This window comes from Epinephelus lanceolatus, chromosome 4 (assembly GCF_041903045.1).
Source record: "Epinephelus lanceolatus isolate andai-2023 chromosome 4, ASM4190304v1, whole genome shotgun sequence".
In the NCBI taxonomy this organism is placed as follows: Eukaryota; Metazoa; Chordata; class Actinopteri; order Perciformes; family Serranidae; genus Epinephelus; species Epinephelus lanceolatus.
In genome coordinates, this window is record NC_135737.1 from 5,375,253 (window position 1) to 5,398,711 (window position 23,459).

Below are 23,459 nucleotides of genomic sequence, written 5' to 3' on the forward strand. Positions count from 1 at the left end.
TTGCAATGTGACACTTACATTTTGCTGTTTTTTGCTCACAATTAATAGAGGAAAAGCCAGAAAGTAATTGAAAATAGCAGGATACATCCTCAGGGGACCATGAATACCCAGAGATGTTCTGACAAATTAGCCAGCAGTTAAGATTTCTTGCTATGAATCAAAGTGTTGGGCAGACAGAGACTGACTGACTAACATCTTCATGTCCTCAGCCTTGAAAAGCTCATATCACTCAAACCTTACATTCATTTCCTAATTTCCTGTCTTCTTTGCTGTCTCTGTCTGACACACTGACCTCCCCCACCCCACACACACCTGCAGAAGTAGCTCGTAATGACACCTGCCCTGAGCTTCCAGAGATCTCTAACGGCTGGAAGAGTACATCTCATCCTGAGCTGGTTCAGGGCACTGTGGTGACCTACCAGTGTTACCCTGGTTATCAGGTGGTGGGCGCCGAGCTGCTCATGTGCCAGTGGGACCTCACTTGGAGCGGCGACCTACCAAGCTGCGAGAGAGGTGAGTAGATAAAAGCTTAGGGTGTCCATTTTCCTCCTAGAACCAACAAGGAGTTACATGTAGGACACAATATTTGTAAATCATTTCATATAAATCCAACTAAATTTACATGTCTATTCAGTTTTAATTTCACTCAAACCATACCCTTGAACCAAGGTAGATTCCAAGTTATCTTTGAAAGTTGAAATTATATAACATTGAGATTATAGACATGAGCTCCATCACCTTACAGGTAACTGTGCAACACTGACTGTCACAGAACAGACATATGGCCACATATAACCCTACACCACAAATGAATACAATAAATACAAATATGTAAACAAAATGACTTTTAATGAGCCTTAAATAATAATAATATCCATTGTTACAATGAAATGTGCTACAATGTACATCACAAAATGTGTGTTAAGTGCAAGTGCAAACATTGTGTGAGTGTGAGTGAGTGTGTGTTGTGTTGAGGAACCATCATTGCCAGGAATACCTTTATCAGAAAGAACAGGAAGGAGTCTACATGTTGAACAGTAATAACAACAAAACAACAACAAAACAGTGCTGTCAACAAATTCAGAGTGAAGTAAAGTCTCTAAACCCCACACCTCTGTCAGACGGTGTGTGTGTGTGCGTGTGTGTGTGCGTGTGTGTGTGTGTGTTTGTGCCTCCGACACACCTCTCAGCAAGAACGAGCCGATGTTAGCAGTTCCTCTCTGTGCCTCCACTGCCTGTGTGTGTTTGCTAACATCATTTTCCCGCTGTGTTCCCCACTAAAGTCTGCCCGACATAGCTTACAAAACGTGTGGTACTTGCTGACCTGGCTAGCGACTAGAAAAGGGAAGGTCTGGCACCAAGCAGGCTGAAATTTCGACGCATACTTCTTCTTTTTGGGAGCCGTTTCATTCATTTTCAGTTTGTAACGTTCCGCCTCGAGCTTGGGCATGGACGTGAGCTTGAATGTGCGCAGTCACGCACAGCACGCACAGCACGTTGGGCGGGGCCGTTTGGGTTAGGTTGCCAGGTACTACGACACACGAAACACTAATTTGACTCATATCACTATGAAATCGGGAGAATAGCGGGAGAAATTACCAATCGGGAGCAGGGCCAGAGAAAGGGTTAAAAATAGGGAGACTCCCATGTAAATCGGGAGTGTTGGCAGGTATGCTGAACTATCCACAGAGGTCTCTTTTTCTCCGTAACAAGAGGGCAAGGTGATTTAAATCAGTAAAAACACTGACATACAACTGTTTGTTTGAGGCTGTTCGGCTTGTCGGAGACAGGCCGCAAGCCCGGCACCTGCGAATGTGCGCTCACCTTTTTTCATTTATAACTTAAAATTTAGACATTAAAGAGGTTTTTATTGTGAGTCAGTTTATCCACAGATGTCTCGTCCTCTCAAAAACAAACAGACCCAGTGATTTAAATTGGTAAAAACACTGGATAAAGCAGTTTAATCTTTAAAAGAAAATGTTTTTGAATGCTGCTTGCTGTGGAGGGGCTGTTAACAGTGTTCGAGTGGCTATGTCTAGAGTAGCTACCCACTCCCTATGTGGATTTTAACGATTCATTCTGAAGTAGCAAAAATACATTTTTTTTTTCAGGTGATTATACACTGTAAAAAACATCTTTATTATATTATATTCAGTTTCTGCTAATGCATCCCCCTTAGTCCCACACAATTAACAATTAAAATTTTAGGAATATATACAAAGTAAAAAATAGCCACCAATGCCCCAAAGGTTATATAGTCTGGGTCTCCAGTGGTATTAAGGTTCTTTTACAAGGAAGAGCAGCATGGGTCTCCAAGACTAGACACAGAAGTCAATTAAAATAGAAGTTAAAAAAATAAAAGTTTATTTACACTGAAATAGACCATGACGAGACTAGGTCAAAACCAGTGCTGGGTAAGATACTTGGAAAATGCAGGCCTGGTGAGCTAAGCCACCAGTTACTCTACATCAAAATAAAGTTACTTTTTCTTTTGACTTTATGTCAAATCAGCATTATCTCAGTGAGAAGAAAAACTGTCAGCCAAACAAATGGGCAGGCAAAGAAATGCTCAATAGAACAGTTTATTATAAAATAACAGACTTAAATAGAAAATTTCTTCTTTTCTTTGTGACATTTGAACATGTCCTCCAATAACATGACATCATCAGTCTCCCTCTTTCTCTCTCCTCTTCCTACTTAATGCATTTCTCTGTCTTGGCCTCTTTCATTAGGCTATCTGGCTCTGTCAGTGATCAAAAGTAGAATTCCAAAATATATTTTTCACTCAATATAAACCATAATAAATAAAAGACCATCATATAAACAATAATAATAACGGACCTAAATGAAAACTTTTCTTTTTTGGGACATCAGAACATGAACATGTCCAGCAAATAACACGTGACATCAGTATGTCACTCTCTGTCTCCTCTCTACCTTCTAAATACTGTTCTCTGTCTCTCTGGCTCTTTTCTCGGCCCTTGTTGAGTCTGTTTCTTTAGTGTTCATTGCAAATCCACTAAACATGTACAGTCTATGGGCAGGACACATGAGAGTCACATCAAGAAGTGCAATGTAGCCAACCACTGGCAGAGTAGGGTGGGTCTTGCCAAGAAAAGCCAATAGCAAAGTAGCAAGCAGAACAAACTGAAGGATTAGTATGTGATGTCATGCAGAAGTGCTTCCCTCGTCTAATGCCTCAGTGTGGTGCTGTCATATTACTTCCTCGGTTTTATTATCCTTTATGCAGACCTCCAATTTAAAAGAAAAATCTGCTGCACTTCAGAGCTTTTCCTGCAAAAAGAGCTTGTAACAACTAATCAGTTAAACACTATAGAAAAGCTGTTTGACTCAGAAAGTAGTGATGTTACCACCATGCTACTGAGAAATGTAGTTAAGTTAGCTACTTGTAGTGATGCTACTGCCCATCACTGGTCAAAGCCTAGTATATGGCTGGACCTTTTAAGAAGCGCTAGAGGGCTTTTATGTTGAAATGAAGACTCTTAATTTGTAACAGGAAGTGTTTGGCATATACTCAGTTAGGGACTTCTTGTGGACTCCCTTTTGTTGTGGTCCAGCCCAACATTTCATGTAAATACAATACAACATGAAGAACAGCAGGCCAAACTGAGACAGCTGCAGTTGTGGATGCACATCCAAACGATACTGGTGGAGGCTGCACGGCCTTTGGCCACTATTAGAGCCAAGCTCCGCTGTAAGTAGTCAAATATGATTAAAAAAGGGCTTGTGTCATCCAGACATGACTGTTCCCCAAACAAATTAATGAAGCGATCCTCTCTTTTCTGTTTCCAAAACTGCCATTTTGTCAACAGTTGGCTAGTTAGTTAGCATAGCTCGCTAATTCCACCACACTTTTATTCTAATGCTACAGAAAATGAGCCGAACAGAGTTGTCAGTCATCTTATAATAGCAATCTGCTTTGACAGGAGTGTGTGGCTGAAGCCTTAAGTTGTTAAATTTTACTCATGTAGTGGCTTGCTAGTTAGCAGCTAGCTTGCTAATTCCACCATGCTACCATGCTACACTGGTTACAGACAATGAGGAATACAGTGATACAGGACTGTCAGCATCCACGGTTCTGTCAGCATCTGTTCATTACAATGGCAATTAAAACATCAATGGTCAAAGAGAAATATTCTAAAATGTCATAAAAATAAAAAGGAAAGTAAAATAAATGAGTCTCGAAATGATTCTCAGGAACGGAAGTCCAATTAAAGTTAAGGTCCACTTAAAAGGAGGGAATTAATGTTCAAACTCTGGCATTTATGCACTTCTGATCTGGCATTTATGCACTTCTGATCCTAAACTTGGACTAACCTGGGCCTAGCGCTGCTCCACTTTACCTATAAATATCCTCCTGCGGGAGGGGAGATCCTCCCCTCTGGCCACGCTATTTGGCACCATCACCATCCTGCTCACAGGGGATTGGTTCGGTCAACTGATGTTTCCCAAGTGGTCAAAAATGATAAATAAATAATAAATTTTGCACCACATCACAAAATTCCTGCAACAACGTATGAGACATAATTGAGCATGAGAGTATATGATGGCCCATCATATACCTCCATCCTTAGCCCCTATACACTCTAAACTTTCAAAGTTTGAATAGGCACCTAACCAAAACATAATCATTTTTACAGATTTATAACCTGACACACAGTGCTGAGCTGCATTGCAGATTGATCTCAAGGTTCCCGGCTTTCAGATGACATACCACTTCTATGTGGCACATAGCCTACTGTTAAAGTCCCCACAATATCCCCACAAGACACCCCCTCACTCAACCCAACCCAAAAACATGAACAAAAATGAGTTTATGAGATAAACTTGAGAAGACTTGTTCCCCAGTCAATGTTTTGTTCCTTGAAGTCCTTAAAATTCAAGCCTGTTTGAAGAACAATGAATTGCCCAGCAGATGTAGATACATAATGAATTACATATCTACCTATAGAAAGAGAAGGATAAACAACTACATAAGCAGCAACATAACCATGCAAATAATAAGCAAGCAAACATACAAGCAAAGGGGGCAGCATACACTAACAGCCAAGCAAGATATAAACAGGTACATAGACATGCATGCATGATACATATAAGCATATATAGCAACATACAATGACAGAGAAATGTGACATGCAATGCAAGGAAATGTCCAAGCTTAAAAGGAGCAGGAGCAAGAAAAATCCATGTAAGGAAATGGCCATGCTTATCATGAACAAGAGCATTGAGATACCTACATACATAAGTGGAACTCAAAATGTTAACTCTACTGGTATTAGTCTATGCACATCTGATAATTAGTATTGTTGAGCAAGTTATTCTCAAAATGTAATATATTACATATTATGAGTTACCTTCATTTGAAAGTAATAAGTTACTTTACAATACAACTCCTTGGTCGTGTGCAACCTGTAAATCTGCAGGCGTTTTTTGTTTGTTTGTTTGTTTTGTTTTGTTTTGTTTTTCATGTTGTCAAACAAGGGAGCAAGTCTGCCAGTGTAAGCCAATGTGTGTGAGAGGAGGAAAGTCCGGGAGTTAGTGATAAGTTAACTGCAAGAATCATGTCATCTTCACTCATCAGTAGGCTCGTTGGAGATGGACTGTGCCTTGCTTGGAAAGTGGACGAGAGCAGGAGGATGCAGCGGAAGGCGGTGACAACAAGCTGCTGTCAAGTCGGAGGCTGAAATCAAATTTGTATTTGTGACGTATTACTGTCATCATGTAAAGTCTGTGAGGGCAGAGACTACAAGCGGCAGATAGACAGCCCTCAAGACTGTTTTACTTCTTGCCGTGAAAACGGTCAACTGTCGCTGCTGTCATAGTCATATACAGGCTGTATAAGTTGATGAATAGTGCCTACTCATCTGTTCCTGCAGATAACAAGATATGTAATTCCCATGTATAGCCTTCTTTTGTGACTAAACAAAAAAGTATTAATACATCTCTATATAACATACAGGCTACATGTATTCAAAAACAGAAATGTTTGTAAATAAGGACAGGACTATACCTCAATAAATTGGGCATTACTTGCATACATTACAATAATTAAAATATTATCAGACTCATATATCAGCTCATTCTCAGTCTCCAATTGTTTTAATTATGATACATTAATTAGTTAAATTGCTGTATAGGGTTTGTGTAATTTATGTACATGGTTCAACCTCCATTTTACATGAATTCTCATGTAAAGCAGCATCATATCAGTTTGCTGCTGCAGAGCAGCTGAGCAGACCTGTCGCCTCAACTACACAGGCTAAATAGATTGTGTCCGACTAATAGGTTGATATTTTCAGAGGAAAAAAAAAAAAAAGACGGCCACTTTAACTGAAGATCAGTCAGATATAGTCAGGGCTTCACGTCTGTACAGATATTATTTTAAGAATGCTCTTATCCCACTGACCACAAGTCTCTGTGTTACTAAATACTTCAATAATTAAAAACAGCCCAATGTTAATATTCAGTAGACTACATTTAGTTTATGATACAAGGTGTGCCCCTAAATTTTCTGCTTGTGCTTTTTCAATTTTCAGTCAGGGGCTTCAGTGCTCCTGCTAAAAAACAGTTAGTCTGGAGCCCTGCAATATTATTCTCTGTGTAGAGTATTACGTTACATATTGCACTACTCTTTCATTACTTTCACCAAAATGAGCTCAGAAGAACTAATGTTCATTTTAAATGGATGAGGGTCATGTTGTTTCACAGCAGGTAATCAAAGCACAGAAGCTCCAGTTTATTACAGTTCATTTCAAATCCAATGCTGCACAGGCCTGACCCATTCATGTATTCACATACAGTGGTTACCACTTTGTATTAAAATCCCCTGCTTACATTAATGATAGCCTGATGATATAGAACGATTAAACAGCCTAGACCTTTTTAAATAAATGAATAGCCTTGAACACAGGGAGGGTCAGGCAGAGGATCAAAGTCTGATAATTTTGAGATATAGATAAATATTTGTGGCTTATGATATGAAACACAATATTGAGGTTAGCACAACAAACGGAATGGCGTGTGAGTCAGTCATGACGAGTGCAAATAAATATACCGGAGCTGAAAGACCCACCTGCCGGTTTCCAGTGTGTCAGTCAGCTACAGCAGCACTGGAGAGAGAGTTATGCATAAGAAAGGGACTGTGTGCTGGTGTTGCTCTGCAGTTGTAGGGAATGAGAATGGAAACACATCCAACACATACTAACATCACCCAGATGTGCCAATCACCGGGACAAGAAAAAAGACAAGCTCCAGCTCCTTATCCCTGCTGCTTTCTAGCAGCCTTAGGACGCAAAAGCAGAATGGGATACATTGTATGTCGTTATATTAATAGAAACACACTGAACATGATAACGCACAGTACGGCATGACCCAGATGTGCTGATCATTGGCACCCTTCAATGATGTAGTCTGTAATGACATGACAAGACACAATAACATTTGGATGATTTTTTTTCTGGTGGTGCACTGGCAGAAGTGGAGCGGTGTGGATCAGTGAGGATGAATGAAAAATGATATCAATAAACAGTTTACTTCTGTTATTGATACATGATACGTGACACTGTAAATGTATTAATATTACTCAAAATCCAATCAGTGAGGTGTTATATAAAACGTAATATATTTATGTAAGCTGTTACAGTATGTGATTCCTTAACTCTCATATTGAGTTCTTTTAACTAGCCTATATAGTGAAGAATCTTACTGTAATAGCATTAATAAAATTAAGTTGTAGCTTTCGTTTTTGGTGTGCCACAGTGGCACCATGTGGCCACCCCTATGAAAAATTTCTGAGGGTGCCAGTGGTTCTAAAACCAATTTACAATCGTACAGCAGAAACTGAAGGAAGTAAGTGAAGGCAAAATGGCATGACTTTGGAAAACAGGCCAAACCAAATCTATTTGTCTGGTTTTCATTAGGTTATGTCTGTAAGCAAACACACACACACACACACACACACACACACACACACACAAAGCAAGCAGCAGCAATGCCTCACTGCCAGTGGCCAGCCCCACTGGCAGCAGACAGGGACCTCGGCTTCAGCATGGCTGACTTCCACCCTGTGATTCTGGCCTAGCTGGCCCCTCTCCTGCTGGAACCACAACAGGCCTGACTGGATGCCGGGACAGACACAACTCATTTCTTAATCCCGCCTCTGTGGGCTCATGTAACCTGGCTCAGACAAAGAGCTGGACTGTCTAATATTTTCTTTACAAACAGAGACCCCTGATACTCCTGATAGAACTGAATTATAGGGCTTTTAATGCTCTGTACTGACTTCCAATTCAAGCAGAGTAAGCAAAGCTTCTGTTATAAGATCCAAATATCATTTCCATAATATCATGAACATTTTGCACATTATGCGGAAAACTTTTAAATTCGAATCACTGGTTTGCTACTGTTTTAGCATATGACCCTTTGTAGCCAACCAATATTTACTTTGGAGCCCTGGTCACAAGGTTGCATGTGTCTTTAAGCTATGCTCAACAACCAAAGAGCAAGTGCTTTTAGACTCCTGCAAGTCAAACTTTCCAGTGTTTCACAAGAAAAATTAAAGACTAGAAAAGATGTGTATTTTTTTCCTTTCTGCCTTCAAAAGTCATCAAAATAAACTAGCAGTCAAACAGCTTTCTATAGGGAGGTAATTCATTACTGTGAACGTCATACTTTCATTTGTCACTGTGGTAATGCTGTTGAAATGCCTGTGGATTAAAATACTTTTGCCGAATTGCAACCGCTGTGGCTTCAGGTAACAATTATGGGACAGTGGTAACTATTGAAACACAGTAGTGAGGGTGGAGGACTCTCCTCCAATAACCTCAGAAGATTGCTTCACTTGATGTGTTAAGTAGGGAGCACAACTCTGATTGCTGCCTTTTCTGGAGGTGTGGAGAGGGCTTTTGATCAGGTAGAGTAGGGTTTTTATTACATACTCTGGAAACGTTTGGATTTGAAAGCAGATTCAGAAATTGTATTACGGTGATATATGCAGAACCACAGGCTTCAGTTCTTACAAGTTTTTTTTTTAAGCATCCACTTGCAGTGGCAATTTGATCCAACCCAAGGATTCGAGGGGTCAGAACTGGAGGAAGAGAGCACAAGTTCCTTTATAAGGACAACATTTTGTGGCTATCCTCTTCAGCCCTTTCGTCACTTATCTGAAACATATTCAAAGATAAAAATTAATTAGCAAGTTTGAGCTGATTGTCATTGGGAGATAATTATTTCACTGCAGTTTAGATGGATAGATACAGGAATGTATCTGGAAAGATGAGCATTATTTAAATGAGTTTAATAATATTTCAGCGATGGTGTCAGTTAGCATTTTTCCACTGATTTTTAAACAGTTTAATCAGTTAATTAGAGACTTTCTGTGGAAAGTTGGCAAAGCCCTGGAATAATGCAATAATACATAGACACAGAAAGAAAATGAGCTTGCTGCCCCCTGTGAGTCAATAGAGGCATTGTCACACAAAAAAGCATCAAGCACACACAGCAATATGATTTTGGATAAAACCATTTAAGCTGTCATTAAATATAAGCAAGGACATTCTTCAGTCTGGAACAATCTGTCAATTTAAATAGGGAAAAAAACATCATGGTTGGATGACAATATAAGAAATGTGTCGGGCAGACATTTTACAATCCTTCCAAAGATGATAAAAGGGAATTTTGGAGATGTCTACAAATTAGGAGCTGCATAAATAGTTTGGCGTTATTTTAAGTAAAAATGGGAACAACCTATTTTAAATTTAAAGAGTGCACAATCAGCCTCAGTTTTTATAATATCGTGGCAAAAACTCTGAATAGCAACTGTGAAAATTAAGAGATCTTGATACTAGGGATGCATGATATTGTTTTTTTTGTCGATATGCCATATGTAACAACTTATTTGGCCGATAACTGATACCAAAATTGCTATATCCACTTTTGTCCCTGCCTAATATTAGTGAGCATCAAGGCTCTTCTGTGGTTTAATTAACATGATATGCATGCACCCTCTTATCACAATGGCCCACCAGCAGATGGAGACATGAAATACAATGCTTTTCAATGTATGTAATATTCATTTGTTGTGCAAAATAAGAAAAAGCATGCTGGCCCATTCCGATGTTTCATTTTAAAGCCAATATCAGCCGCCACAGATGACGTGCAATATTAATGTGCATCCCTACTTGACCTAAACATAAAAGAGGGTATATGGAAAATCATGGTGTCTGATGCTGGGTGGTCAGTTGACGAAGCAACAAGCAAATTTACACACTGCAGAACTATACAATTATGTATGTAGTATTTTTGTTGTATGTTTTTATTCTGTGAAGCACTTTGTGCTGCATTTTTAATGTATGAAAAGTGCAATACAAATAAAGTTTGATTTGATTTGATTATGATATTATTATTATTATACACCAGTTAAACTTGAATTGAATTTGAGAGCACAGGTGTACATTTCAGAGGGGACATAGAGGACACATCCCCTTCAATATTTAGAAGTGCATTGGTCCCCCCAACCATGGCATAAGGTAGCTACCACGAGCCCCAATGCATGCTATTGTGACGTGCCCAGTGCTTGTAATTACTACGTAGTTATAAAGGTGCACACACACCACTGGCAACTGTTTATAAAAAAGCCAAAGTAATCTAATTTAGGGTGCTTTGCTACTTTATCCTCCTGTTCGTTTCTGTCTTTTCCTTTCTTACTTCTGCTTGTCAGTTTAAAAGGTATGACTGCTCACTGGACTTGCAGATGTGCTCAACTTGTCAGTCTTGACAGATTTTACACCTAAAGTAGCTTCTGTATTGTATCATCCTGTCACATGATTAAATAGAGACTTGACTTAAGGCAACATCAACATACATATTACCCAGCAATCATCATTGCATACCTGTATCAAAGAAAATAAGAAATTATTCATTTAATTGAATAGTTTATGCAGCTGGATAGCTCAGTGGCGCGGGAGACTGCTCTGGAGACAGCATTCAAATCCCGTTCAAATCCTGGTCAGGGCAGGTAACACAAAAACAAGAGTCATAAGGTCCATGTCATGTATAAGAGGCAACTACTGGAACAATCCATAGATGGACTAGAGTAGAGAATATGGGACTGTTGGAATGCTACTATACAAGTAACCCCAGCAAGAGGGGCTACATGCAGAGCAGGATATGGGATATATGGATGTTTCAAAACCCAGCATCTACACTGACAAAGAAACAACTCCTAGCCTAGTGTTCCAACATCCATTGTTGAGGTACAACAAACATGCTACGGCAAGGGGAAGTCAAACGCGACTGCAAGACCAGGCAGACCAACGCGTGCACCATCTGGATCAACCACAAGAAAGCCTTCATCTTAATGCCGCCCACATACATACTGGAATGCTTGGAAATGTACAACATCAACAGGACACTAAGAGTCTTCATCAAGAACTCATTGGGGCTGTGGAAAAAGACTCTGGAGGCCAACTCAAAGCCAATTGCAAGTTACCATCAAGTGCGGCATATACCAAGGTGATGCACTGTCCCCGCTACTGTTCTGCATAAACCTGAACCCCCTCAGCCAACTCGCCACAAACAGTGGCTACGGTTACCAGTTCTGCAGTGGAGTAACCATCAATCATTTCCTCTCATCAAGCTGTATAACAGGAGTGAGCAAAACATTGACTCACTGATCCACCTCCCCAGGATCTACAGCAATGACATCGGAATGTCATTCGGATTAGTTAAGTGTGGTCGGATGGTGTCCAAGAGAGGGAAGACAATCATAACCGAGGGGTTGAACAACCAGAGGGCAGCATCGCAGATGTTCGGGACAGTTACAAATACCTTGGGGTCTTGTAATCAAATGGGAACCATGAGGAGGCTGCAAGAAAGTCAGCCACAGCCAAATACCTACACAGAGTAAGGCAGGTCCTAAAAAATTGGCTGAATGGAAAGAACAAGGTCCGAGCCATCAACATGTATACGCTGCCAGTCATCAGATACCCCGCTGGTATAATAAGCTGGCCAAAGGAGGAGATAGAGGCCACTGATATCAAGACAACAAAGCTTCTCACAATGCATGAAGGGTTTCATCCGAAGTCCAGCACCTTGAGACTGTATGGTAAGTCCCAAGGTCAGAATGAAACACACCTCCTGGTGGTTGAGAATGACCGAGCTAAGATCCTGTGGACTTCCAGATCCAGACTGACAAACTGGTGATGGCATCTGGACATCGTGCTGATCAGCAAACAACAGAAGAAGGCCGTGGTGATAGATGTAACAATCCCAAGCAACAGCAACAGGAAAAAGGAAGAAGAGTAGCTTGAAAAATACCAAGGGCTGAAAGAGGAGCTAGAACAGATGTGGGGAGTAAAGGCAACAGTGGTGTCAATGGTAATCGGAGCGTGGGGGGCTTTGACCCCCAAACTGGGAAAGTGGCTCCAGCAGATTCCAGGTACAACATCTGAGGTCTCCTTCCAGAAGAGCCGGTCCTAGGAATAGTTAAGATACTGTGCAGAACCCTCAAACTCCTAGGCCTCAGGTAGAGGACCCAAGCTTTCGCTAATTTTGTTACAGATTGCTACTGACTATTTAACAAAGAAGAGAAAAGAAAAAAAGAAAAGAAAAGAAAAGAAAAATAAAGAAAAGACAAGAACATTCAGGTGACTGATGATCAGTCGATTAGTAATAGTGTCAGAATGATAATTGTTTAATTGAGTAAAATAACAAACAACAAAAGACCACAAGTATTAAATAGCAATTACAGAGAAATGTACATATATACGTGTGTGTGTGTGTGTATTTATAGCCTATGTAATTTTACCATTGTGAATAAAAAATGTTACAATCTACAGTGTATGCAGTCATACTTATTGCGAAATAACAATATCAGAGCTGTCCAGGTTGACCTCTTTCTCTGGTGAGCTCGGCGAATGACGTTTTATCTCCATGTTAACGCATATATGAGTAAGAGGGTCAAAGTTCAGGGCTTAATGTTATTAGAGTAGTATGTCCAGATTGTGTGCATATTGCATGTAACAGTAGCCTACGTACATTTTTAAGGGCAGCTGCAGTACCTACTTAAAGTAAAAAGAAAAAGAATATGATTTGGAATGCACCCTGAGTGTTCAGAACAGTAGAAAGCCTGAGGTTTTTGCTCACAGGGATTACTTCTACATGTGTTTACCTCATTAACTGAAACTTTGGCCATGTTTAATATGAACATCCTTTATTGTAACACCATATATTAGACACAAAATACAGAAAAGCATAATGGCTCCCCCTTCAAGTAATACTCCTCTGTCTAGCTAAGTCAAAGTTGACAATACCCAACTTTTATTTTTTGTTTGTCCATACAGTTCTGTCTTGCCCCGACCCTGGAAAGGTGGAACACAGCAGGCGGGTGCTGTCAGGACCCCATTTCACTGTGGCTTCAACCATCCAATACATCTGCAACAAGGGCTACATTCTGTCTGGAAACAGCCTGCTCACCTGCTTCAATCGAGGGTCCTCAGGCCCCAAGTGGAACCAGAAGCTGCCTAAATGCCTGCGTACGTATATGAGTTAGTGTTTCTTAAGGCTCACACAGTGACACCACAAACTGAATTTAAAATCATGAGACACTAAAATTCTATTGAATTTTTAAGCACTTGTCTGATCAATCCCGCCCACTCTCTGCAGTGACTGACCAGGGGCCTCATGTACAACATGAGGTACATACACACAAAAACGTGGTGTACGTCCTTTTCCACAGCACTGTTCAGATGTATCAAGAGTGAAATGACCGTGGAAATGTGCAGTGATGCCAACTTCATGGCTGGCGTACGACACTTAGAGGTGATGCTGGGAAACTGTTATAATAAATAATTGTGAAAACAATGAGTCCTCAGAGTGATGTGCACATCAGAGACACATGAACAATTAACACTGATGAACAATTAACACACCCACATGTCTGCAATTAGATGAGTAGATATAAAAGCATTAGCAAAGTGGTGCAGAAAATACCAATGGCTGCTTTAGCAGTATTAGAAGACATTGTAAAATACAAAGAGAGCAATACGAAGAGAGCGTGTGTTCAGAGACAGAGAGGATTTACTGGCTGCTTTAGGCCGGGTGCACAAGCTATTTTTCGTGTTTTAAAGGATAACTTCGGTATTTTTCAACCTGGGCCCTATTTCCCCATGTGTATGTGTGCGTATGATTCATAGGTACAACTCGTTCTAAAACTGGTTCAATATTGAGGGAGGTGGATGCAGCCGGGAGCCGCGAAACGAGCTAAAACGGTAACGGGGGCAAATGCGTCCCGTATAAGTTTGCGCGTTAAAAATGCTTTTTTTTTTTTTTGTTTGCCACTGACCGGTTCAGATCGCCAGTGTTATCTCTGTAAATAGCATACTAAACGTTTCCCTTACCCTTCACTTGCTCTGGGCTGTGACGTCATCTCGCGAGAGCTTTGCTTGTTGCCGGAAGAAAACAGAGGAGCCATGCTGAGCGCCGCTCCGAGTGGCGTTGGTTGTCCCAGAGTACAGCTGAGTTGAAAACAATGGTTCGTGTTTGTGCTTATCCGAATTGCAAGAACGGGATGTCGGGCAACACCCTGTACAGCTTTCATAGGTTGCCTTTGTCGGACGGCGAGATGCTGAAGTTGTGGCTATTTGTGCTACAAATAGATGCTAACACTCCTGTCCAGACACTGCGCCTTGCAGACCATTGGGTCTGCAGTGCTCACTTCTCCCAAGATGACTAATGCCAGCCGAAGAAGAGAAGACATCCAATCCCGAAACACCTCTTCCTCCTGCCCCACAAGTAGAGAGAGCTACAGACACAGTGGAGCAAAGCTCTCGCGAGATGACTTCACACACAGCCCAGAGGTAAGGGAAACGTTTACTATGCTATTTACAGAGATAGCACTGGCGATCTGAACTGGTCAGTGGAGAAAAAAAAGCACTTTTAATGCGCAAACTTATACGGGACGCATTTGCTCCCGTTACCGTTTTAGCTCGTTTCGTGGCTCCCGGCTGCATCCGCCTCCCTCAATACTGAACCAATTTTAGAGCGAGTTGTACCTATGAATCATATGCACACATACACATGGGGAAATAGGGTCCAGGTTGAAAAATACCGAAGTTATCCTTTAATTAAGTGTTTCCCCAACGCATTCCCCACCCCCAGAACAACACCGCGAGGTTCTGTCGTTAGGTTCCTGAGGGCAATCCTCCTGGAACTGTGCGCAGAGCTGCGGCCGGCCTTGGAGCGCGACACGGCGAGTAGTCATGTGCTGCCTGTATCCATACAGGTGCTGACCACACTGGGGTTCCTAGCAACAGGGGCATTTCAGAGGGAGCTGGCCGACCAATCTGGACTGTGCCAGTCGACCCTGACGCGAAGTCTTTGTACATGAGGCCCCAGGTGTTTGGAGGTGTGTTGTAGGCAGGATTGAAACTTCTCTTTCAAGCACTCATTATAATTACTTCTGTCACTTTTCATGTCCATCCATTTTCATTCGCTTCTCCGGGGCCGGGTTGCGGGGGCAACAGGCCATCATTGCAACATCATGAATGGCTCTGAAGAGTGACTGTTTGAAAGTGTGCACCATTTGTATGAATATCTCCACTTGTGCAAAGTCTATCAACACTGAGACTACACAAAGATACTGAGATAATACTGCTTTGTGTATACCTATCTACTACAAGATAATATGCTGTGTTGATTTAGAAAAAGGTATCTTCTGGGACTTCAGGGACTTAAAAAGCTGTTTGAAACTGGGTTCACTGAGGCACACAACCACAAGGTGCTCTTTCTAGTTTTGTTTAATTTAAGGAAACAACTGATCCAAAGATCTTATGTTAATGATTGGTATTAGCTCCACCTCTAGCCCTGGCAATGCAGTTCAACTTAAGCTGTCCAACAGTGTGTGATAGTAAGAGAAAATGAAAAGGCAAAAAGAACAGGAAAAAAAGAGAAAAAAGAAGATGACAAAATTTGCAATTTATTTAGTTAGTTATTTAGTTTTTTTTACCAAGTTTACACATTGTTTATCTGTGCTGATTTCTCATTAGCTCTTGTTGTGTCCAGGGGACGCTCGCCTAGGGTGCCGAATGTGCTAGGTCCAGCACTGCTCATTGGTAAAATAATTTAAGCTCAAACTTTTTTGAGACTTAGCTCATTTTTTTCTACATCTACGCATATTTTCTCCAAATCAACAAAAATTGAATTTCCCATGTGGAAATGTTTCACAGGTTTACACAGGGTTATATGCAACCACAGGCTTTCTGAATATTGTTTCATAACCTCTGAATGCCCTCTCTAGCAGCCCCCAGAGGGTATGATGTTTTTTGATAAAGACCTACTATCATTAAATGAAGTTAACTAGCCTGGTTTTAAGTGAAGGGTTTCACTGTCCCATGATGGCCTAAATCTATGTATCTTAAAACTGACAAAAATGACCTGTGTTATTATACAGCTGTCAAGTTGAAGATATGGAATATCAGCACAAAATATGAGCGGTTACTGACTTGACTTAAATATATGTGTGAATAAGAACAAATCTTATTATCTTGTCTACATCTGCATAAATGTATGAAAAATGCTCAAAGTTCTGACTTAAAATATAACCTTTAATAATAATAATAATAATAATAATGATAACAATAATAATAATAATAATAATGATAATAATAATAAGTTAATTTCTTTAATTAGCAATTGGGATGAGAATGTCTTTTTGTGATTTGATTGTCACCAGCTGACCTCCTTGACCTCCTTCCACTTCCACACTTTCTGATAAAGCTGCCTAGCTAAAAGTACGTCAGTCTGATTAAAATATAATTTCCTCTTCAAACAGCCTTGAAGACATTAACCTCATTTGCATGAATGTCTTATACTCTGCCTCACCTCTTTTCTAGGTGGAGACATATTGTTCAATGGCACTGACTAATAATTAATTTAGCAGGACAACGGAAATTACTTTGGAGAAGACAAGCTGGGTCATTGTTATGCATGAGATGGAGATCCTGAGGAAAAGGCAATTATTGTGTCCAAAAAAAATGCAGAAGTGGTCATCCAAAAATTCTACTTAGCTTCAGGACTACTGCAGATAACTATGCGTCACTGTGTGAAAGTTGAACTGTCCCTCAGATATCACAGTTTTATTTCCTAATGCAACTTTCCTTCAACGTACCTGCGTTGGGTTATTGAAAGACTGAGATATACATGACATTATTCCATTTTCTTCCATGCTGATCACTGTTGCATTTGGGGGCCCAGTTCTGACTGGCACAATTAAATTAAATGAGCAAGCTCATAAGTTTTGGTGATCTACAGGTCAGAGACTTCTAATTGTCTTGGTTAAAACTGTCATCTAGGTCACATAATGTCAGTGTTTCAGCAGCATCTCAGTGACTGTATTCTAAGGATCTGCTGCAGACCAAAGCCAATTCATTCATTCAGAAGTACTTTGAACTCCAAATCACCAAAGCTGTGCTTAGTTGTAGGAGAGCCCTACAGTGGATTCAGGTTAAGGGCCGATGGTTTTAAGGCCCGGACATGCTAAACTGACTTCAAAGAACTATCAGCAACATGTGTCACCTCATGTCACCTTTGTCTTGGCCAAAAAGTTGAACATGAACACAACGCAAAGACTACAGCTGACGGCCAACCAGCACGTATGTTCTGCACATGCATGAGAGGAAATAACTCTCTGCACCAGTAGATGGCAGTAGTGTGTAATCATCATTCAAAAAGGGAAACCAGAGGATCATCTTGATGCTAGTTAGTAGTGCTTAATTTGTAAAATTAGAAGTAGGGGAACACTTTTGGCCTCTGAGAGAGCAGTGTTCCCCCACTCCCAAAAGTGGGGGAGCACTTTTTTAAGCGGCACCCGAGCCGCCTCACTGCGCAACAAATGGAATGGTTGTGACAATTAGTGTTGTCACGGTACCAAAATTGGGACCCACGGTACGATACCAGTGAAAGCATAATGGTTCTGAGTAGTATCACGATACCACAGCAAAAATGAGGCAGATGTGCCTTTTGTCATTTATAAAAAGATAAATTACTTTTCTATAATACATCAATGATATTTCAATGGAATAAATTACTTATTGACTTATTCATACTTCAAAAACATCATCAATAAGTGATTAACATAGGGGGGGATCAAAATAAAATAAATAAATAAAATAAAAATCAACCAGCCACCCTCCTCCCCTGACAAGTAAAGAACAGTCCCTTCATAAGTAAAGAACAGTCCCTAAAGTGCGGTGAGGTTTGTGGGCCGTTACCTGCCACAAAGAGAGAAATGTGAACGGTTCGTTTCTCCTCTGACACGTCACATACCTGTGTGCCGCCATGGCTCGGTTGTCCAGGTACTACTGGGCAGTCATGACACCAAGGAAAGAGGAAATTAGGCTACTGGACCTGGAGTCGGACTTCTCTGTCACCGGTAAGCCGTTATCTTGCACCGCGGAGCTGCCGTAGGCTATTTGACCGCCATATTCCTGTCTGTGACCCCTGTTCAACCCACAACCGGCAGGATTGGCCTTTCGTTTCTGCTGCTGGTTGAAATCTGTACTCGCACAGCGTGCTGAATGATTTATTTTGCGACTATTTTTAGTCGCAAATGCGAATAAAATGCTCGCACGTAGAGCTCTGCGGAAAACAAATCACTGCCGACAAGTAAAAAGAAATAAATAATAGCTTTCACTGCTCAAAGATACTCACGTCTGGAAAACAAACCACTACAGCAGCATACTGAGTGCCAGGTGGCCAGCGCACGCCGTTATTGACCAGCGCGTGCCATTATTGGACGGCGCATGGACACTCACCCTCTTGCGACTGGACTTTGAACTTAACCCACAGTAGTGGTACGTGAGGCATCGTAGTACTACGGTACTCCACCCTGCAACACTAGTGACGTCAGCCAATACTGTATGTAGTTTTTAGATGTGAAAAGTTCTAGACCCATGCAGATTAGTTCCGGAACGCACCAGGGCCTTTTCTGAAAAGATCCTGGTCTGCGTTCCAGTACGTTCTGGCTTAAATTAAGCACTGCTAGTTAGCCAATTAATACATTAACAACACAATCTAATGTTGAAAGAACAAAGCATATTTACTGTGCACCAGTGAACAATAACAAACCATCAGGACACATTTCTGTTAAAGTACTTAAGTACTTAATGGCTAAGGAAAAAATAATCTGTCCTTATGGAACAAGTTTGTTTTGGTTTCACACCCTCTTGGCTTTAGCTTTTTCTCGTGCACTGAGCTGAACTGTGAAAAAGTGATTTCATTCATCAACAGGCTCCACCGTTGCCAATGTTGACGCCAGTTAAACAAGCGTAATCGGCTGAAAGTAAAGACAACAGCAATGGTGTGGGATGACTGACAGCCAACCATTGGCTTGGTGTGTTAGGACCTTTAGAAGCCTCTGTGCTCCAAACAAAGTGCTTGTCATTTTTTCTAACAGCCTGATGTCTGTGGCAGATGCAATGATGTCACTTTTTTCTGTCACTTTCCAAAACAATCTGTCAGTCACACCCATTGTATGTAGAAACTGAGGTGCGAAGAGTGGGCACACAAACAATTAAGTGGTTCAATTTCTGACAGTGGTTTCAAAATTAGTACTTAACCTCATAGCTTAAATGTCTGTGTGGGTGTTATTTACAATTTATTAATATATTTAGAATTTTCTCTACCATTGTTTCACCTGTTTACAATGGCTGGTATACAACCTTAGTGTTGAAAATCTTACTGACTCTCATATGAACCCATATCCTTTGAGGATCAGCACATTTCATAGCAATCTGCCTGTTAGATTTTGACAGTTTGTGTAGAAATGGAAATTATTAGCTTGATAGTCATGCTCTTAAAAAGATGAAGAGATGAAGAAAGTCATTTTCGGGCAGACCATGAATATCCATACCTAATTTGATGGCAGTTTCGACAGAAGTACCATCGTCTACTGGCTGCACTATATATGAAAAAATATTTTAAAGAAACGTAATTAATAGAACATTGTCATATCAGACTCCAATGTACTGTACATTTCCTACACAGTCTTGTCAGTCTGAACTGTTATTCTCCTTTAACCCCAGCTGAGATTTTCGAGCCCTGCAGTCACCCAGGAACACCCACCTATGGGATCCCCAGCTCCAACAAGCTCCACTTCCAGCCAGGAGAGACCCTCCACTACTCCTGTAAGACTGGCCACCAGCTGCTGGGGGAGCCTGTTCTCCATTGTGTCCCTGGACACCCATCACAGTGGAGTGGGCTGCCACCTGTCTGCAAAGGTAAAGAAGTATGGCCTGATGTCTTTACTGCATTGTCGGGTTAACTTCAGTTATACAGTGTCCATAGGGTCCTTTTTAAATGTCTGCTTTATAAAATACATGCTCTAATTAGAGGAATGAAAAATACAAAAATCTGTAAAATCTTAAATAACTATTGATGAATACATAAATGTGCCAATACATTGTTGAATAATTCAGTACTTTTTATAGCTCACCTCAGCTACTTAAATCTGGTGGTCGAGCCAACTAAGTCATTTAATTCACTGGTTCTCAACCTGGGGGTCCCAACCCCCACTAGGGGTCGCCATAGCTTCAAGGGGGGTCGCAAGGCCTTCTTGATCTTAAGGTGTGTAAGAATTCTTTTTTTTAAACAAGTAAACAGTAGGCCTATATCTCAGAATTCATTCCTGTGAAGAAAACTACATTAAATTGTTATTTTTGAAGATTATATTTTTATTCAAGATATAAATTTGAAATAAATATCACAGGATACGGGCGTGGTGAAGACCTGAACACAAGCTATATTCAACTAGAGCTAATGCAACAATGTGTAAGCGTCAAAAAAAGAAGCCTATGTGCATGTATGATTCGTAAAAATAAAATAAAATAAACTCACAGAGACTTATGTGAACTCTTACTAAATATGTCACCAAAACTCATCTCTGATGTGGGTCAAACATTCACAGGAAATAATCAGCTCAATATGAATTCAAATCACTCAGTTTACACAAACTTCCTGCTGTGATGTGTTCACTATTTGGGTTAATTGTGCAGTTAATCAGTTGTTCTGTACTGTTAATGTTATGCATTTAATATAATATGAAATATCCATAAAAATATGTCACTTACTCAGGGGTTGTCAGTTTACTCAATGATAGAAAAAGGGTTCCCTTAAGAAAAAAAGGTTGGAAGTCATGAAAAGTTACATTATGAATTACAAGTGACTGTGTTTGTGTGTGTGTGTGTGTGTGTGTGTGTGTGTGTGTGTGCGTGTGTGCGTGTACATATATAAATATGTAAATAAAAAATAGTATTACTGTAGTTACAAAACGTTTTTCCATATATTGTTATGTTTTGAAAGACCCAAAATGAACACTGTAAGATGTAATACTTGATTAAATTATTTTAACATCATTTGTACGGGAAGGATTCTGTCCCAGGCATTTTGATCCATACAAGCAGTTGATCACTATAAAACAACACATTCTCATCCCAACTCATGACATATCACCACTAGGTCAGTGCACTTTCACGTCTACATATGGCATGATATATGAGCCTCCTTCATCTGTTGCTGACGTTCTGAGATGCTGTGTCAATGTAAGCCTGTTACATGCATTGTTTCTTTTCAAAATACACCTCTGTTTTTACAGGAAATGTACAGCTTCTGCTCGTTAGATGCATAAAGTGTTCTATGACATAAACTTACATCGGTAAAACACCTCATACTTACATTTATTTCCTAGTGCAGCAAAAGCACATGGTTAGGCTCAGAAAAAAAACATTGGCTCAACATGAAGCAAACAACAGCCTCCTGGGAGAAGGTCTGGGGTTTATTTGACCCATCTGTCTCCCCTCCTGCCCACCTTGCGGACTTTCCAGCTCCTTATATCATGAAACTACAGTGCATTGAATGGCCACTAGGGGCTGGCTCCAAGAGTGAGTCAATCCCCCAAGACTCCAGTGTTAAAATGCCCAACTTTACAGCAGAAATAAACATGTTTACAGCCTGGTTTGGGTCTCCATAGCTAATTTCAACATTCATGACAACTGTAGGAGGGTACATTTTTTTATAACTTACCTGTTTACATTTTACTGTGGCCCAAAGTTACGTATATTTAAGGGCGGGCCACTTGACTGACAGGCTGTCTCTGAGGCATTGCCACAGTCTATAAGTCAGATTCGCCCCTCGCTCCTTCACAGCTCAAAACTCTCATCCAAATATGTCACTTCTGGCTCCAAAAAAATACAAGATGATAATGGCTGAAATGATGAACTCGAGGCTTCAAAACAGCAATTCACAAACCAGTGGGTGATGTAACGGAAGCTACGTCCACAGTCTGTGTCTGACGCCGAAATCACTGACAAAGCAGCAATATCTGACAACTTGGGAGTGAGAACATGATCACTATAAGTGGTTTCACCTGTACATGGTTTTCAAAATGAAATATATTGTAAAATTAAAAAATTAAAAGTCATTTCTATTTTTACATTTATAGATATGTACCTAAATTCAAATCCTTAAAAATTCTTTATTATAAAATATAGATATAAAATTATAATATATAATAATAAAAAAATAATAAAAGTATAAAATTGCTCTAAAAAACTTTTGAAATGATAGTTTCTATTATTTAAATGAGCACAAATATAACATTTTGTAATACGGACTTGAGTTTCAGTGGTTCATTGTAATATTTTACATTTTAGGAGTTCATTGGTATTATGTATTAATTTCACTATGAGGTACAGTATAGTTAGTCTGTTGTCAGCTGTGCGCTGTGAAACATCTTTTGAATTTATGCAGATTTTGGGTGAGATCTGGCCAGATTAATCTGGAGGTCTGGGGTTCTGGGGTTCTGGGGTTTTTGGGGTTTTGAAGTTTTGGGGCTCTGGGCCTGTGTGGCAGTTGCCTTCTCTGGTCTTGGCTGAATGCCTTCAGAATGAACACTTCATCTCAGTGACTGTCAGCAGTGTCGTTGTCCTCAGCTGTCCCCTCGCCCTGGTGGTTGCACTCTGACTGTTGATGCACAGCCGTGCACTTTTTGGTGTCACCTTTTTAGAACAATCAGTTTATTTTATTTTATTTCTTTTTTTTTTTTTTTGCTTTTACTTTTTTTTTTTTTTAACAAACAGCCATTCACACCAGTTCTCCTTGCTTCCTTATACTTCCTGGCAGCTTCTGTGTTTCCTAAACTATGACACCGTAGCACTAAGTTTTATATTATTTACACTGTCTCAAAGATGTCATCATACACAATACTTTATTCATTCTCTTGTGGGTATGTGGACGGTCACATGATCCCTGAAATCCTCTTTATTATTTAGTGACTCCACCATAACGCTTTGACAGTTTGAAAGACAATTTAACAAACAAGAAACAAGCTTAACAAAGAAGACCGAGCATGTTTCAAAAAAGCGTGAAAAACACATCAGTCATAGTGA

The 23,459-nt window shown here is 40.3% G+C and overlaps 1 protein-coding gene across 4 annotated transcripts in view; it reads left to right on the forward strand.

Moving 5' to 3' along the window:
* Positions 1–23,459, forward strand: part of sez6b (seizure related 6 homolog b) — a 542,199-nt gene that overhangs the window by 504,480 nt on the left and 14,260 nt on the right. For all 4 annotated transcript variants that reach the window (XM_078166884.1, XM_078166883.1, XM_033632224.2 and 1 more), the window contains 3 exons: positions 319–513; positions 13,362–13,553; positions 20,100–20,294. In XM_078166884.1, coding sequence (XP_078023010.1) covers positions 319–513; positions 13,362–13,553; positions 20,100–20,294 — 582 coding nt within the window. The remainder of the gene's footprint in view (positions 1–318; positions 514–13,361; positions 13,554–20,099; positions 20,295–23,459) is intronic.